Here is a 15,407-nt window from a genome sequence, read left to right as displayed (position 1 = left end):
TTACTGTTAAGCACCTGACTTAGCCTCAAATGCTCATGTGCTTACAGTTAAGCATGTGCTTGCGTTTTGGGTCAGGGCTTTTGAGACCAGGCTTCTGTTCCCAGCTGGGCCACACAATCTCCCTCGCAGGTTTGGCCAACAGTTTCCAAAGTGGCCTGTAATTCAGGTGGACCTGCTGTAGGGGGCGCTGCTGAGGGCAATAGGGGCAGGACTTGGCTGTGATGACTATAAAGGAAAGTTCTTTACTGTGTCTGCTGGACCCGGACTGAGCCTGTGGTCCCCCCCGGGGATTGTTGCTCCTGGCCTGTGCTGCCTCATTTCACCACTAGGGGTCACTGACTAATTGGCTTCTTGACAGCCCCGCCCAAGAGAATTGAAATTTCCCCCCACAGATTTCTAAAGACTTTGGTCTCCAGTTTGTTTTATTAAGCGGATCAATATAAAGGGGAAGCGAATCCAGGCGGGAGCCCAGAGCCCCTGAGAGGGGAGAGCGGCTGCCGAGAGGGGCTAATGCAGGAGGCCGGGGTGTTATGGGTGTGGCGTGGCCATTGCACCGAGTGGGGAATCAGGAGAGAAACTTCAGCAGGAGGAGCCCAGCGAGGGCTGGGAAGAGGAGCCTCACTGGTTCCAGAGCTGTGCCGGTCGCGCTGGAGGCTGGTGAGCATCTGGCCGTGGTTACCTCTTCTTTGATCCCTGCGAAGGTCCCAGAACCCTCATTTATTTGGGCACAGACATACTGAGTACCACAGCCCTTCATGACGGTCTTCGTGGCAGATCCACCTGCATGTGGGGGAGGAAAGGAGGTGATCAGTGTGAGGGGTGCCGATCCATTCCTTGAACTGGACCAGGACACAACAACCTGCCCCTCCTCAGCTCTGCCCCTCTGAGCCCCGCCGAGACCCCCACCGCCTCCCCTTTGGCTCTGCTGCCCCCAGCATGTCTCCCCCTTCTCCTTTACTGTGACACAGACTCACTGTGTGTCCTTGAATAAGTCACTTGCAGCCGTGATCTAGAGCACACTGAGGATACCAAGATTGGATATGGCCTGTATTAGCCACACCACTCATGCTGCAAAGTAGCAGCTGCCTGTTGGTGGCAGCGGTGGGATCTTTATGAAGGGTGGCTTCATAATGAGTTAAGGCATCATGATGGGATCCTGCAAAATTGGGGTCAATTCCTAGCTCTGCCACAGCCTTCCTGTGTGACCTTGGGAAAGTCGTGTCACTACTCTATGCCTCCGTTTCCCAGTCTCTGAAACTAGGAGAATGATCCCCACTATGCCTACAGAGATTGTGTAATGCCGACAGACGCCGGGTGTTGGCGGGCGGGATCGAACCTGGGACCTCTGGAGCTTAGTGCATGAGGCAAAAGCCAACAGGCTGTAGAGCAAACTCCTTCTCACTAAGTGGTCTCAGTGCCACTACAGTGGACAGGACACCACACCCAGGAGGTGGGTGGGTTACAGTTGCAGGCTCTTTGGGGCATGGACTATATCTCCCTATAAGTCTTTAGCGCCCAGCAGAGTATGGGTCCCTTATCTTCGCTGGGAGTCTGTTCAGTGCCCGGCACGACTGGGTCTCCCAATATTAAACCAGTGCCTGCCACGGAGACCTTAGTGACTAAACTGTAGACAGGCAATGGACGGAGGAGAACCAGAGGCACAGGGTGGGGAAGACACTGGGCCAGGGTCACACCAGAGGCCAGCACTGGGAACAGAACCCAGGTGTCCTGATCTGCAGCCGATACCTTTATTTAGCGGACGACACGCAGCATCTCGCTTCTGCCCTTGGGGGCGCGGGACAGCAAAGGAAAAATAACCCCAGAACAAATGAACGGAAGTTACCAGAATTTAGGGGCCTGGCGATGTCCATACATTGGGTCTCGGCGCCTGTACACTGTATGGTCTCTTCACGGCACTGCTGAGAGGACGGAGCGTAGCAGGCTGGGCAGTGCAGGCCGTTGGGTTTGGTGTTAGCTGGGGGCACTGGGAAGAAGTGGAGCAAACGCAGTGAGCTTGGGGGACGAGCCCCAGGAGGCGTCGGGGCAGGGAGAGCAGCTGGGGGCTGCACAGCTCAGCCCTGGGTGCTCCCTGCAGGGGGAGCTGTAGCTCCGGGGTCGCTGGGGGCAGCAGGGGCAGGGGAGAGTTTGCAGCAGGGAGCCCTGGACCCCGCCCTGGGTGGCGTCAGCTGGGTTCACACCTGGGGGCAGCCTAAAGCCCCGCCCACCAAACTCCACCCACCCAGGGACTCAGTGTTATTCCATAGGGAGCCCCCTGCAGGCCGGGAGGACCCGTCTCAGGAAGTTAATGTGGGGCAGGTTCCAGGCAGCAGGAGGTGCAGGAGATGGGAGATGTACCTTTAACAGGCTCCGGTGTGCAGGCGTCCGTCTGGCAGCAGGCGATGCTCGTCCTTTTCATCATGCTCTTCCCAAAATTTGTTGAGACGAACCTGGTGTTACATTGGCTGGGTGTCGCACAGCCCTTGATAATGGTCTGGGCCTTCTCTCCCTCTGCACAGGAGAAGACAGAGATTTTCCCCCCGGTCCATTCCCAGCCCATTGACGCCCACTTTACAATGATGCCCATGTGCCATTAGCCCGCCTCTACTCATGGGGAAACTGAGGCACGGGGAGGGGAAGTGACTCATTCGAAGTCCCGCAGGGCTAAAGAAACCGATTTCAGCACCTAAACCCAGCCCTTAGATCATCTTGCTCCCCACTCAGCTGCCGCAAATCTCCTGTCAGAGTTCCCACCAGGGGGGTATATGCTGGGCTGCTGAAATCCGAACACCGGGCATCCAGCTCACCCCTTAGCCGTGGTGGGATTCACAGACTCATTGTTTCCCTGCTGATCTCACCTGCAGGGCCTGACACAGGAGATGCCCTTGGAGCATGCCCACTGGATCAGGCTCTGCACCATGCACAGCCGGGTGGGGGGGAGATGGCGGGGGGAGAGGTTGCACCCCCCCACCCCCCCCGCATACCCAGGAGCCCTGTTTGTCGGATGCTCCCAGTGGATGTGGGGGATCAGGTTCCAGGGAATGTTTAACTATTTCATACTATGTGGGGTGGCTTCAATAGGGGAGACGTACAGAGACCTGGGGCCAGACATGACCATAGGAGGGGAGAGATCTCGGATGAAGTCCCCAATTCGGGCCGAGTGGGGATCTGAACTTGCCTCCCCCAGGGCCCAGCTCAGCGCCAGGCCACTGGGGTCTCCTAGCAGCCCCTCCTCCACTGCTGACATTGACAAGGAAGGGCTGACCCGGATCAGATATCGGACGCCCAGCGAGGGGCTCCGGGCTGTGGACCCCAAGCAGAGCCTGGCGTCTCTGTGCAGGTGGGACTTAGTGGCCAAACTTTGGGTAAGGGACAAGGCTTTGGTCACTCCCCTTTCCTCGACATTTCCTATTGGCTGGCTTAGGTGGCTCCCACTCAGTGGCCTCTGGTGCATCCCCTCCTCAGGTGCCTCCTTCTCCCCATGCACCGTACAGGCAGCCGGGCCCCGGCCCACTGGCTGGCGAGTCGCCTGGGGGTTCGGCATCGCAGTGCTGAGCCGAAGGCCCCATTGGGGAGCTAGCCACAGGGTCTGGCATAGAACCCAGGCGTCCTGGCTCCTTTGCTGCTCAGACCCACCCACCCCACTCCTTTCCTGGAGCTGAGATTAGGATAGAACCCAGGCATCCTGGCTCCCCAGACTGTTCCCTGACCCACGTTGGGTAGGGTCCCTCTCACCCACCGAGTGTAAATTCTGTTAGAACGACACCACAAGAGTTTTGCCCAGCAGTGCAGGTCAGTAGATTCCCCGTGCAGTTGTTTCCTTCTTCTTCACAACGCTCACACTGCAGGCAGGCCCCTGGGGACGGAGAGAGAACATGAGCCACCTGGATTTGTCCCTCCCTCGCCTTCCCTTGGGCTCTGTGGGGAAGCTCCGGGTACAGCGCCCCGGGGTCCCTCATCCGGGGCCGGTGCAACCATGTAGGCGACCTAGGCGGTTGCCTAGGGCACTAGGATTTGGGGGGCGCCATTTTCTTCGGCAGCAACCGCAGTGGCCGGATCTTCGGCCGCCCCGGTCGCCGCCGGCATTTAGGCGGAGGGAGCTGGGGCAGTGGAGCGCGGGGAGGGCCGCCTGCAGCAAGGGGGGTGGCGGCACGCAGGAGAACTCCCCATCCCAGCTCACCCCTGCCCCGCCTCCTCCCCGAGCACGCCGTCACTGCTTCACTTCTCCCGCCTCCCAGGCTTGCGGTGCCTAAGCTGATTGGCGTCGCAAGCCTTGGAGGCAGGAGAAGTGAAGCAGCGACGGCATGCTCGGGAAGGAGGCGGGGCAGGGGTGAGCTGCCACGGGGCAGGTGCCTCAGGGCGGGGGCTCGAGGACGGGCGCAAGGTGGAAGTTTCGCCTAGGGCGTGAAACATCCTTCCACCGGCCCTGCCCTCATCCACCGCGCTGCCCCAGTTTGGTCCCCCCGGCGCTCCGGCCGGCCCGCTGACTGCAGACATTTCACGCTGCTCGGGGGCTGCGTCTCCGCGGGATCGCTGCAGATTTTAGTTCCCTGGTGGGTTTTCCCACCTCACAAACCCCAGAGAGATCCCCAGCGGGTGTGAGCTGGTGTCGCTCTCCAGTGCGGTGCAGCAAGGGCCAAGTCACACCTGCCATCGACTCCAGTGCAGCTGCGCCCCCCTGACACCAACTGGGCCCTGCCCCACTGACTCCAGTGCAGCTGGGCCCCCCTGACACCGGCTGGGCCCTGCCCCACTGACTCCAGTGCAGCTGGGCCCCCCTGACACCGGCTGGGCCCTGGCCCCACTGACTCCAGTGCAGCTGCACCCCCCTGACACCAGATGGGGAATCACATAGACCCGCCCTTCAGATTCTCTTGAGCTCCTGCTACGGAAATTCAGACCCGCTGCCTGTCACACAACAGACAATCCCGTTCGAAATGCCCTTGACCTCTGGCCAGCTCTGAAAGGTGCCCAGTCACGACACAGTTCTTGCAATTTAAATTATAAATATTTCCTCCCATTTCCACAATTGTTTCACTCACTGTCACAGGGACTTTGTGACTTCCAGCCCTCTCCTCCTCGGACGCTGTCACTTGGATGCCCCCAGCTCAGCCCCCGTTATCCTGTGGCTTCTTTTCGGTTACGTTCAGTAACAGTTTCATCCGGCAGGCGGCTCTGAGCCGTTGGAGAAGTTAGGAAATCAGCCCCTGTAGGAACAGACCCCACTCACCAGTAGCCAGGAGAGCAGCGAGGATGCAGACAACAAGAGAAGCCTCCATGGTTATGGGGGAGCAGTAGATCCACCCTGGGGTCTTTGGAGGATTTTTCACAGAAGGGCTGAAATGAGATCAGAAGGGAACTTGCATATGCATGATTGGGCCGAAAGGATGGGGAGAGCCACAGAGCCATTTGCCACAGTTCTGGGGTAGCAACAGCTCTGACCTCTTCCTGGCTGGGTTTTTTGTGGCACGCACAGGGAGAAGTCATAGAGAAACCTCAAATACTCCTGCTGGAATATTGCCGCATAACATGACTTTATTTCCAAGAATACAGCGAGAACCAAAAACAAGACAGAGACAAAACAGGCTGCTCCGTTTGACGGCGAGACACAGCCGGCCACTCTATAAACAGAGGGTGTCAAAGAAGGCTGCTCCCTACAGCAATGAGCGATAGCTCGCCTAACCTGATTCTTTTCCTGACCCCAAGAGGGGACTGGAGCCCCGTGGTTACAGAAGCAGGGCCAGGAGCCAGAACTCCTTGGTTGTCTCCCTGGTTCTGGGAGGGGAGTGTGATCTTGTGGTTGCACCAGGGAGGGCTGGGGCCAGGACTCCTGGGTTCTATTCCTGCTCTGGGAGCAGGGCTGGCTCCAGGCACCAGCCGAGCAAGCGCGTGCTTGGGGCGGCAGATTCCAAAGGGCGGCATTCCGTCTAATCTTTTTTTTTTTTGTGCTTCACCACTTTGGCCGCCCCTGCAGGTTTTTTCTTTTTGGTTTGCTGCTCCTGCTGCCCTGTAGGGGGCGGAGGAGGGGAGTGCCCTGTAGAAAACCCGGCAGGGCAGCCCGCGTCCTTCCCTGCCTGCCGACCGGAGCGGCGCGGAGCCCTCCCGGCAGGCGGAGCAGCGGGAGGGGCTGCGTGGCAAGCGCCCCGCATACGGAAGCCCTGGCCGCCCCCTTCTCTCTCCCCCCCTCCCACCCCGCTAGCCGGGGTGTGCACTCCGCTGCCTGGGGTCTGCAGGGCCGGGAGTCCCCATGCACCCACACTCCTGACGCCGCGCAGGTATTTTGTTTTTGGTTTTTTGTTGTTTTTTTCCTTCGCCGCTCCGGCAGGCCGGCCAGTTTGTCCCCCCCACTCCTCACCGCTCTGGCCAGGGGCAGGTTTGTTTCCCGCCTCCCCACCCCCGTTTTGCTGCTCCGGCCAGCCAGTTTGTTCTCCCCCCCCTTCGCCGCTCCAGCCGGCCGGTTTGTTCTCCGTCTCCCCGCCCTCCCCGGCTGGGGGCAGGTTTGTTCCCCCCCCTTTGCTGCCCCCACCCGCCCTTTTTTCCCCCCCCCCCCCCCTTTTGCTGCTCCGGCCCGCCGGGCATTTTTTGCTTGGGGCGGCAAAAAAGCCAGAGCCGGCCCTGTCTGGGAGGGAAGTGGGGTCAGCAGTATACCAGAGGGATGTTACTTACCAAAACTCCTCAGGGGTTCAGGCTGAGTAGCGTTTGCTGGGGTGGAGCAGACGGATAGTTCAGTGAAGCAGAAAAGATTTGCCAATATCTGTGTCTCTCCTCCTTTTATAGAAAGGCTCTGGTACATGCGCTGAGGTAATGCACATTTGTTTGGTTGAGTCCATAAGTTCCTAGACCCCTCCCCAGCCCTGCCCCCACCCAACAGTGACACAATATGGACACACGAGCACGTTGAGAAACTCGCCACCCTTCCTGCTGAGAAACAACCACAGGGCTGAGTGAAACCGCCTCCCCTTTAAATCTTGGGTGATGGGGGGCAACTTGGGGAAGTGGGTCACAGACTGGATGGGGTGGCAGGAGTCCTGGTCCTATTCCTGGCTTGCTAAGGGCATGTGGGTTAAGGGCAGGACTTCTGGGTCTCATTCCCATCCCTGGGAGAAGTGGCGAGCTGTAGGTTAGAGGAGTGGGGGATGGGATTGGCAGGACTCCTGGGTTCTGCAGAGTGGAGAGTAGGGTGTAGTAGTTAGAGCAGCGTGGGGTTGGGACTGGAAATCAGGGTCCCTCAGTCCATAGAAAGGTGAGTGGGATCCAGTAGTTAAAACTGGTCATCAGGTTCTATCCCTGGCTCTGGGAGGGGCGTGGGGGCTGGGAGCCAGGACACTTGGGTTCTATCCCCAGCTCTGGAGATGGGGCCTAGTGACTTAGAGCAGTGGGGGCTAGGGACTGTAGCCCGGTGGGCCAACTTACCTGTATTATATTCATTGCTTTGTTATCCTGCTTTATTAGATTTAGTAGCAATGCAAGGAACCTACCGGCTTTTATCCTGTAAGATTTGGCTTTAATAGCTAGTGTGAGGCTTGAGGCCAATAACCTTTGGTATAGGTAAACTTAAGTAACTTATAAGTTATAGGGAACTGGAAGTGGCACGCCAGAGGTGAAGTTTTGTTTAGAATACTGACATTGGCCACCCACAGAACATCGCTGACACCAGCATCCGGAAAGTTCCGGACAGAACCTTTGACCGGAAAGCTGCCATGAATGCAAATTGACATGTATGCTAATAGGGTAACCACAGACATAAACTAACCTATAGAAAATGGATACCTTAAGGGACGAAAATACAAATAAGGACGTCTATTAAATATGTATTGGTCATGGCAGCACCAGCATAACCTACTATGTAAGTAACATTTCAGGGGCAGCAGATAGATTGGAGAGATGTAGACCTTGGAAGGGGCCAGAAAGTCCCCCGCCCCGTAACCTGTGTTTACGCTCTGCCGTAGCTGTCCTGCTACAGCACCCATCTCATAGACCCGGCAGCTCAGAGCTGAGCCGCGAGGGCGGACGGGATTGCCTGGTTGCAAACCCAGGGGCAGGGAGGGAAGGTGGGAGCAGCAGCGGTGGGTAGGACCCTGGGAGGAAGCAGGGAGAGAGAGCTTCTTGGGCACAGAGCCCACCAGAAAGGCAGGCAAGGGGATTTCTGAGCATGGAAACGGGCTGCTGCTGTTTGTCCCTGCTGCTCTCCAAGACTGCTGAGGGGGTGCGCGGTCTTTGCATTGCAGAGAGACCTGCCTTGCGTCATCGAGTTCTCCTCCTAAAGGAAACAGCCTTGCAGTGTCCCACATGGTGGCTAAACTGCACGGGGCTACAAAGGGGGAAATAACAGCCCTGCAACAAAATACATACAGGCCTAGGGCTAGATTCCTGGCTACTGCAGGCCCCGGACACAGAGATTTAGGCACCGCTGGTATTCACAAACACCCCCCCGCCCTCTGGCTTCTGCCAAGCCCTCTAGGCAGCTCAAGTCATTCAGCCTCGAAATTTGTGCCATAAAAGTTCCCTTGATACTCAAGTTTCTGCCCCCAGGCACCCTGATGCCTGCGTCCCAGCAAGAGCCAGGAGCCAGGATCTTGCCTGCCAGGCTCAATCCAGGAGGTGCGCTCAGAACTGGCTCCACACACCACAGAGGAGGAGCTGGTGGCAGTAGTGGCATCCCTTAGATCCACTAGTCCAGTGGCCAGGATCCTCCCCTGGGTTCATTTGCCCCTCTGCCGGAGGTGGAAAGGGGATTTGAACTTGCGCCACCCGTTTCTGAGCTGAGGGCTGGAACCGCAGGGACGTACAACAGCCTGACAGGAGGCGGGGGTCCTGCAATCTCTCCTCTTCAAGCTGTTTCACTGTATGTGTTCCACCAAATGGCCAAACACTGTCGTGAAACGTAGACCTCTAAGAAGTCAGCCTGAATTGCTTGGAATGTCACAGGCCTCCCTCCCTGGGCGACACCAGTCGCTCGTTAGCTGCCAGGGCGTCTGTCCTGCCGAACCAGGCGTCAATATTTGATGGCGATCCATTTTTCCATTTCTGCAAGATTAATAGTCCAGCCACCAAGGCTACACGTTGGAACCAGGCCACTTTGTCGCCGGGTATCAGGAATAGAGCCAAGAACGAAACTTAAGGGTAGGGGGGGCAAAAAAATTCGTTAATGCTGGGTTCCGATTGTCCACTGATAGCTCTTGTCCTTCTGGAGTGTCGAGTTGTGATGTTATTGATATAATCTGGGACCATATAGATCATTGTTGCAACCAAGGTCCTGTAGTGGCACGCAGATCTTGTATAAAGGGGGTCAAATGGGGTGTCTAAGACAAGGTTATGGTTTACTGGTTATGATTATGCTGTCTATATGTGTGTATCAGTTTTGTAGTTGAAGTTATGAATATTGGCTCTATACTGTCTGTATGGCAAACTTATGCTATGCTGCTGGGTGACATCCCAGACAAGCTGGTGTTAGCTCTGCCTAGCCTGCTTGATGGCCCATTAAGGACCATCAGCTATACAATGGACCCATTGAGAGAAGGCAGATACACCTTGTAACTCAGCAAAGTATGCAGGGACTGGCCCATGTGACTCCAGACTCCATTTTGCTGTAATTTTCCACAGTAAGAACAAAGAGGTGTTCTTACACCTGGAAAAGACTATATAAGGCTGATGCCTCATCTCCATCTTGTCTTCAATCCTGCTTCTTACCTCTGGAGGGACTTTGCTACAAGCTGAAGCTCTGAACAAAGGACTGAGGACCCATCCCAGCGGGGGATGTATTCCAGAGACTTGATTTGAACCTGCAGTTTATTCTATCGCTGCTGCAAGCCTGAACCAAGAACTTTGCCATTACTGTACGTAATTGATCCCATTTAACCAATTCTAACTCTCATCTCTATCTTTTTCCTTTTATGAATAAACCTTTAGATTTTAGATTCTAAAGGATTGGCAACAGCGTGACTTGTGGGTAAGATCTGATTTGTATATTGACCTGGGTCTGGGGCTTGGTCCTTTGGGATCAGGAGAACCTTTTTCTTTTACTGGGGTATTGGTTTTCATAACCATTTGTCCCCATAACGAGTGGCACTGGTGGTAATCTTGGGAAACTGGAGTGTCTAAGGAGATTGCTTGTGAGACTTGCGGTTAGCCAATGGGGTGAGACCGAGTCCTCCTAGTCTGGCCAGTTTGGTTTGCCTTAGAGGTGGAAAAACCCCAGCCTTGGGCTGTAACTGCCCTGTTTGAGCAATTTGTCCTGAGTTGGCACTCTCAGTTGGGTTCCGCCAGAACCGCATTGTCACACGAGTCCAGCAAAATCGAACCTTCTGGAAACCAGGAAATACCAAGTTACGGTAAATGCCCAGGCAGCCAACACTCTGTTCCAATGGTGATCGCACTCCAGCGGCATTCACTGGAGCTGTGCTAAATGGTGGAGAGATGTGTTGGAAGAGCTCCAAGACCTCCATCTATTTGACAAAGAGGGTATTAAAGGGTGACTTGATCCCAGTTTATAAGTGCCAACAAAGGGAACAAATATTGGACCCCGGGCTCTTCAGCCAAGCGGAGGAAGATCTAACACCCTCCAATGGCTGGGAGTTGAAGCCGGACAAATTCAGCCTGGAATGAAGGCATCATTTTGTAATGGTGAGAGTAATTAACCATTGGGACAATTTACCATGGGGCGCGGTGGATTCTCCATCTCCAACAATTTTTAAATCCAGATGGGATGTTGTTCAAAGAGGTCGGCTCAAGGAATTAATTCAGGGGGGCCAATTTGATGCGGGGTGGGGGGGTCTGAGATGATTCCAATGGTCCCTTCTGGCCTTGGACTTTATATTCTAGATGGTGCTGGTCCTGCCATGAGTGCAGGGGATTGGACTTGACCTCTTGAGGTCCCTTCCAATCCTTGGATTCAATGACTCTGACACTAGGGGCTGTGATTGTGATATGAGGAGATCTGGACTGAGTCTCCCCAACTCTCCCATGCCACAAGGGTCCCATCTGCGTTGTGTCAATACAGAACTGGGTGGATCGTGTTCGCGGCAGGGCCCGGGAGCTGGCAGGTAGAGAGTTAGGTGGGTTCCCGAGTTCACATGTAGAGGGGCCAGAAAAGGATATGAAGCGGCTGTGAATTGTCCATGCCCCGGGGGAGAAGGTCAGTGTCTGGAGTACGTAGGGGCAGTACGGGGACCCCCTGTCCATTGCCGTGAAAAGGCAGCGAGCGAGAATGTGTCTCCAGGGTGTTGTGAAGCATCACTGGGAGAGGTTACAGACAGTGATGACAGTGCAGGCGTTTGTCTTAACTCACAATTTCCTGTTTTTCAGATGTTTGTGTTTTGCTGAACTCGATGCTCTGCACGGGCAGGGCCTATCACCAAGCAGCCTTAACCCAGCGTTAACCAAGTTCCCCTCCACGCCCGCTTAAGTTTCATTCTTGGATCTATTCCTGGTACCTGGAGATGACCCGATATGGTTAGCCAAATAACGGGCTGCCAAGAAGGATGAATTTTATAAAAGCACAATTAGTTGCAACCTTTGGTAAGAGAATGACAGCTTTCTGGGGACATGTCACTCACTGATCCCAGGGCAACTCGATCCGGCAGGACGGCAGGCAAACCAGGAAGCGATAGAAGTAGAGCCAGGTAGGTCAGAACCATCACCCGATGGCTGGTCTCCAAAGCAGAGGGGATGTTTTACACCTCTGTCCCAATGGTGGAAGATGGCAGGCCGTGGCCAATGACACCTGCCTCAGAGCTGTCACTGGAAGAAGAAGAAACTTTTAAAAGATTCACATGGAAGAAGAGGACTGAGAGATTTGGTCTGACTTTTCCTGGAAACTTTGACAACTCACTGAAATCGTTTCTTTTTTTTTTCGTGACATGGCTTTGGACCCGTTCTCTGTCAGTTTTTGTGCTGCGGCACGGGCGAGCGTCTGTCAGACAGAAACTCTTCCAAACTCATTATTCCGCCCACAGAGATACACACTGTCTTTTGCCGGACTTTCTAATCACGGGCCACAGGGTCTCCGAAGAGTCCGAAATAGGAAATAAGTCACAAAGGCGAGGGCGGAATCTGGGGCTACTTTGTAGCAGCACTTGCAGAGCAACAAGGAATTATTTTTTGTTTTCGGTAGCAACACACTGACGGGGATTTAAGGAATGGCACGAACTGCCATCCTGGGCACTTGAAAGAGTGAAATGACGCCGCGTTGGTCCCAGGATGTTAGAGAGACAAGGTGGGGCAGGGAACGGCTTTCACTGGACCCACTTCCATTGTGGAGAGACACCAGCTTTCGAGCTACACAGAGCGCGTCTTCTGGTCCGACCTCCAGATAAACTCCCAAGCGTGTCTCTGTCTCTCCCATCCAGAAGCAGAGCTGTGGGCTGGACCCCCACAGTGGGGCTCTGAACATGAGGACACGCTGCCTTCCTCACCCCACATGCCCGTGGCATGTGTTCAGCCCGTCTCCTTATGTCTCTGCCTCACACACAGGCCAGGCCAGGCCAGGCCGACCTTAAATAGTCAGGGCCACCCAGCTCAATTGCTCAGGGGTGTGACAAATCCACCCCGAGCGCCGTGGTTAAGCCAGCCGACGAAACCCACGGAACTAGCTGCAGCTGCTCCGAGAGGTGGAAGTAGGACTGCGACGGGAGAGCCCCGCCTGTCGCTGGAGCAAATCTCTGCCCTGGAGCTGTAGCGTTTGAGGAGCAGACCCGGCCCTCATCCTTCCTGCAGCTGCTGCTCCGCTTCACTTTCTAACCGCTGCCAAATGCGGAGAGTGGGTGGAAATGGAAGTGAAAGCTGGTTTTACCCTCAGTCTGCGGTCAAACTTAGCGGCAGGACTACGGGCCCCGTGCTGCAGGGAAAAGGGGGGGTACTAATGAGGGGTGCTCTGTTTCAGCCCTCAGACTCCCCTTCTTTTCTGTACAGAACCCAGGAGGATTAATTTCCAGGGGACCCCCCGCCCATCTTCTTTAACCCACTCGCCTCCCAGAGCAGGGGATAGAACCCAGGTATCCCAGCTCCCCACCCCCTGTTCTAACTCAGCTGACCCCCTCGCCCCTCCCCGAGCTGGGGAAAGAACTCAGGAGCACCCCTGACTCCCTTGCTCTACCCACTAGACCCCACTCCCTTCATGGAGTGGGATTAGAACCCAGGAGTCTGACACTTAATCCGCACGCGGCAAACAAGCCAGGAAAGAACCCAAGTCACTCCATAGCTTCCAGTCCACTGCTAACCCAATAGGCTGCCAGGCCAAGTCTGAAAACTGTGTTTTGCTTCTGTGTGTGATTTTGTTTCTCAGCGGGAGAGGGGAAGTGATTGTCAGGGCCCTGATGTGTCCAGAAAGGTGGGCACCTTTGGCTGTAGGTCGCTGCTGCTCAGGGCAGGTAGAAAACGATGGTCTGCAAAAGACAAAAAGAGGGATTGTTTACGTTCTGTGTGTCTGAATTTCATGACAGTTCGAGATTTTTACATACCAGCCAGTCTCCAGTGCAATTGTTGAATCAAAGATTATTAACCAAAGATGAGTCCAGCACTAGGCAGAATACAGAACGCAGACATACCTCCGGAGCTGGGGAAGAAAAGGTAGCTCGGTCCCTTCCTCTGTACGTGGTGGAAAGCTGCCAGCGTTCATCCCCAAATGAACTTTCCAACTCTCTTTACTTTGCTAGGGTGTCACCCAAAGACACTCCTTTCTGGAAGGAAAAATCCTTTCCCATGAGTCATGGGAAATGTTGCCACATGTTCTGTGATGGGATGTCCTTTATGGTCCTCATTTTACCTGACGGGCCAATATGGAGGAATTGCTAACAGTTCTTAATGAATGAAATGGTCTGTATTTGCAGAACCCACATGCAGTAACAAGCATCCCTTATCAATCACCCACCTTTGTGTAGAACATACTTCTGCAGACACTTTTCCTTAGGCCGAGGAGGTCTCTTCCCACGTAGTGAAGTCAGGGTAAAAAGCAGGATTAAAAGATCTCATACCTATCTATTGAGTTCATTTTGCCTTCATCCATTAGAATCATTAGATTTGAAGCAAAGGGGAAGTGCATGGCTCGAGTGGGATTTTATACTGCCCCCCCCCCCCGGCCTATACCTACCTACCACACACACAAGGATGAGGGGCCTGCATCCAAGGAGTGGAAGTTGTCCCATGGGGGGGTAGAAATAGGTGATGGAGTCTGGTAGCATCTTTAAAGCAGGCCTTTTATTGACAAGGGACACACCAAGTCCCGCTTCTCTGAACACAGGAGCAACCACAAACAAAAGGAAAGCATCTTTGCGCACGCTCTTTAGCCAACCTCATACCCTTGCTATAGGCGTTTGAGGGACCACACCATGCAGGCAGGCTTCGCTGCGTTGCCTTCTGCGTAGCTCTGAGTGGTCTGCTTCCCCCAACTAAACCGCTTCCTCAGCAACGCTCAGCAAAAACCCTCCTCCAAAAACTCCAGGTTGGGTGCACAGCCCCCTTCGTCTTAGCCCAGAGTTTGTGAATCACGTGTCCTGACAGCTGAGTTAATTGAAAAGAGGCAGGGCTGCGGATGTAACGCCAACAGACTCCCCTCATCAGCGGGCAGGATCGAACCCGGGACCTCCGGAGCTTACCGCATGAGACGCTAGCGCATGAGCTAAAAGCCAGCTGACCGGTTGCTAAGGCTGTAGAGCAAACTCATTTTCTCTCTCTCTCTCTCTAAGAGGTCTCAGTACCACTAGATGGGACAGACCCCCACACCCAGAAGGTGTGTGGGTTACACGGGCACCCCAAACGGTGTCCTCCGCCGGCACCAGCTTGCACAGACACTCTGTGGGCACAAGGTGCACGCTGGAGGGAGTGGGGCGCTCTGCAAAACAGCTCTCGGCAAAAAATAAAATCAACTAAAATAGACGCCCAGAGAAAAGCAGAAAAACCCGCGGGCTGCACTTGGCCTTGTTTTCAGATCCTTTGGCTGTCATGCATGTGTGCACACGCCCCCCAATTCACACAGTGCTCAGTAAAACTCCAGGGCAGGTTCACACCCCCTTTCCTTGTGAGTCACTCCTCACTGGGCTGGGAGCTCACCCCCTACCCTGCTCTGCCCTGCCCTGGGTTCCCTGCTAAGCGCTGGGTGGGCAGAGAGCTGATCTCCTGGGTCACGGCCAAAGGGGGCTTTGCAATTCCAGCCTGGTCCAACATTAACCGTGGCTGAACTTTGACTGGCCGCTCGGGTGGGGAAGGGGGAACTGCATCAGCAAAGCCCCTGATCTCTCTGCTCTGCAGCAGCGCTGGCTGGAGGGCCCCCGGGTTCATTCGGAGATGCCAGCATTGGTGTTCTTGGAGCCACTGGCGTCTGTCCAGCTCTGCTCCCAGGAAAGGCATTTTCCCGCCCGCCCCCGCTGTGTGTCAGCAGTTGTTAGCTGATGCCCCAGGCCCTGGCTCGTGCAGAT

The 15,407-nt window shown here is 55.1% G+C and overlaps 1 protein-coding gene across 1 annotated transcript; it reads right to left on the bottom strand.

Annotated features, from left to right (window-relative positions):
• Nucleotides 1–404: 404 nt before the first annotated feature.
• LOC117869779 (phospholipase A2 inhibitor subunit gamma B-like) lies at nucleotides 405–6,808 on the bottom strand. The gene is made up of 6 exons (XM_034756871.1): nucleotides 6,664–6,808; nucleotides 5,228–5,334; nucleotides 3,737–3,853; nucleotides 2,356–2,508; nucleotides 1,844–1,984; nucleotides 405–780 (listed from the first exon to the last, which is right to left on the bottom strand). Exons 2-6 carry the CDS (start codon nucleotides 5,274–5,276, stop codon nucleotides 566–568), a joined length of 675 nt encoding a protein of 224 aa, XP_034612762.1. The 5' UTR covers nucleotides 5,277–5,334; nucleotides 6,664–6,808; the 3' UTR covers nucleotides 405–565.
• Between the last annotated feature and the right edge of the window lie 8,599 nt (nucleotides 6,809–15,407).

Source organism: Trachemys scripta, chromosome 24 (assembly GCF_013100865.1).
Source record: "Trachemys scripta elegans isolate TJP31775 chromosome 24, CAS_Tse_1.0, whole genome shotgun sequence".
Lineage (NCBI taxonomy): Eukaryota > Metazoa > Chordata > Testudines > Emydidae > Trachemys > Trachemys scripta.
The sequence above is the reverse complement of the archived record's forward strand: the minus strand, read 5'-3'. Positions and strand labels throughout refer to the sequence as shown.

Bases quoted from the DNA above. Each gene is read 5' to 3' on its own strand.
- LOC117869779 (XM_034756871.1), bottom strand. From the start codon at position 5,276: ATGGAGGCTTCTCTTGTTGTCTGCATCCTCGCTGCTCTCCTGGCTACT. The intron at 3,854-5,227 runs GTGAGTGGGGTC...CTCCGTCCCCAG, and splicing joins CGCTGCTCTCCTGGCTACTG to GGGCCTGCCTGCAGTGTGAG. The intron at 781-1,843 runs GTAACTTCCGTT...CCCCACATGCAG, and splicing joins CGCCAGGCCCCTAAATTCTG to GTGGATCTGCCACGAAGACC.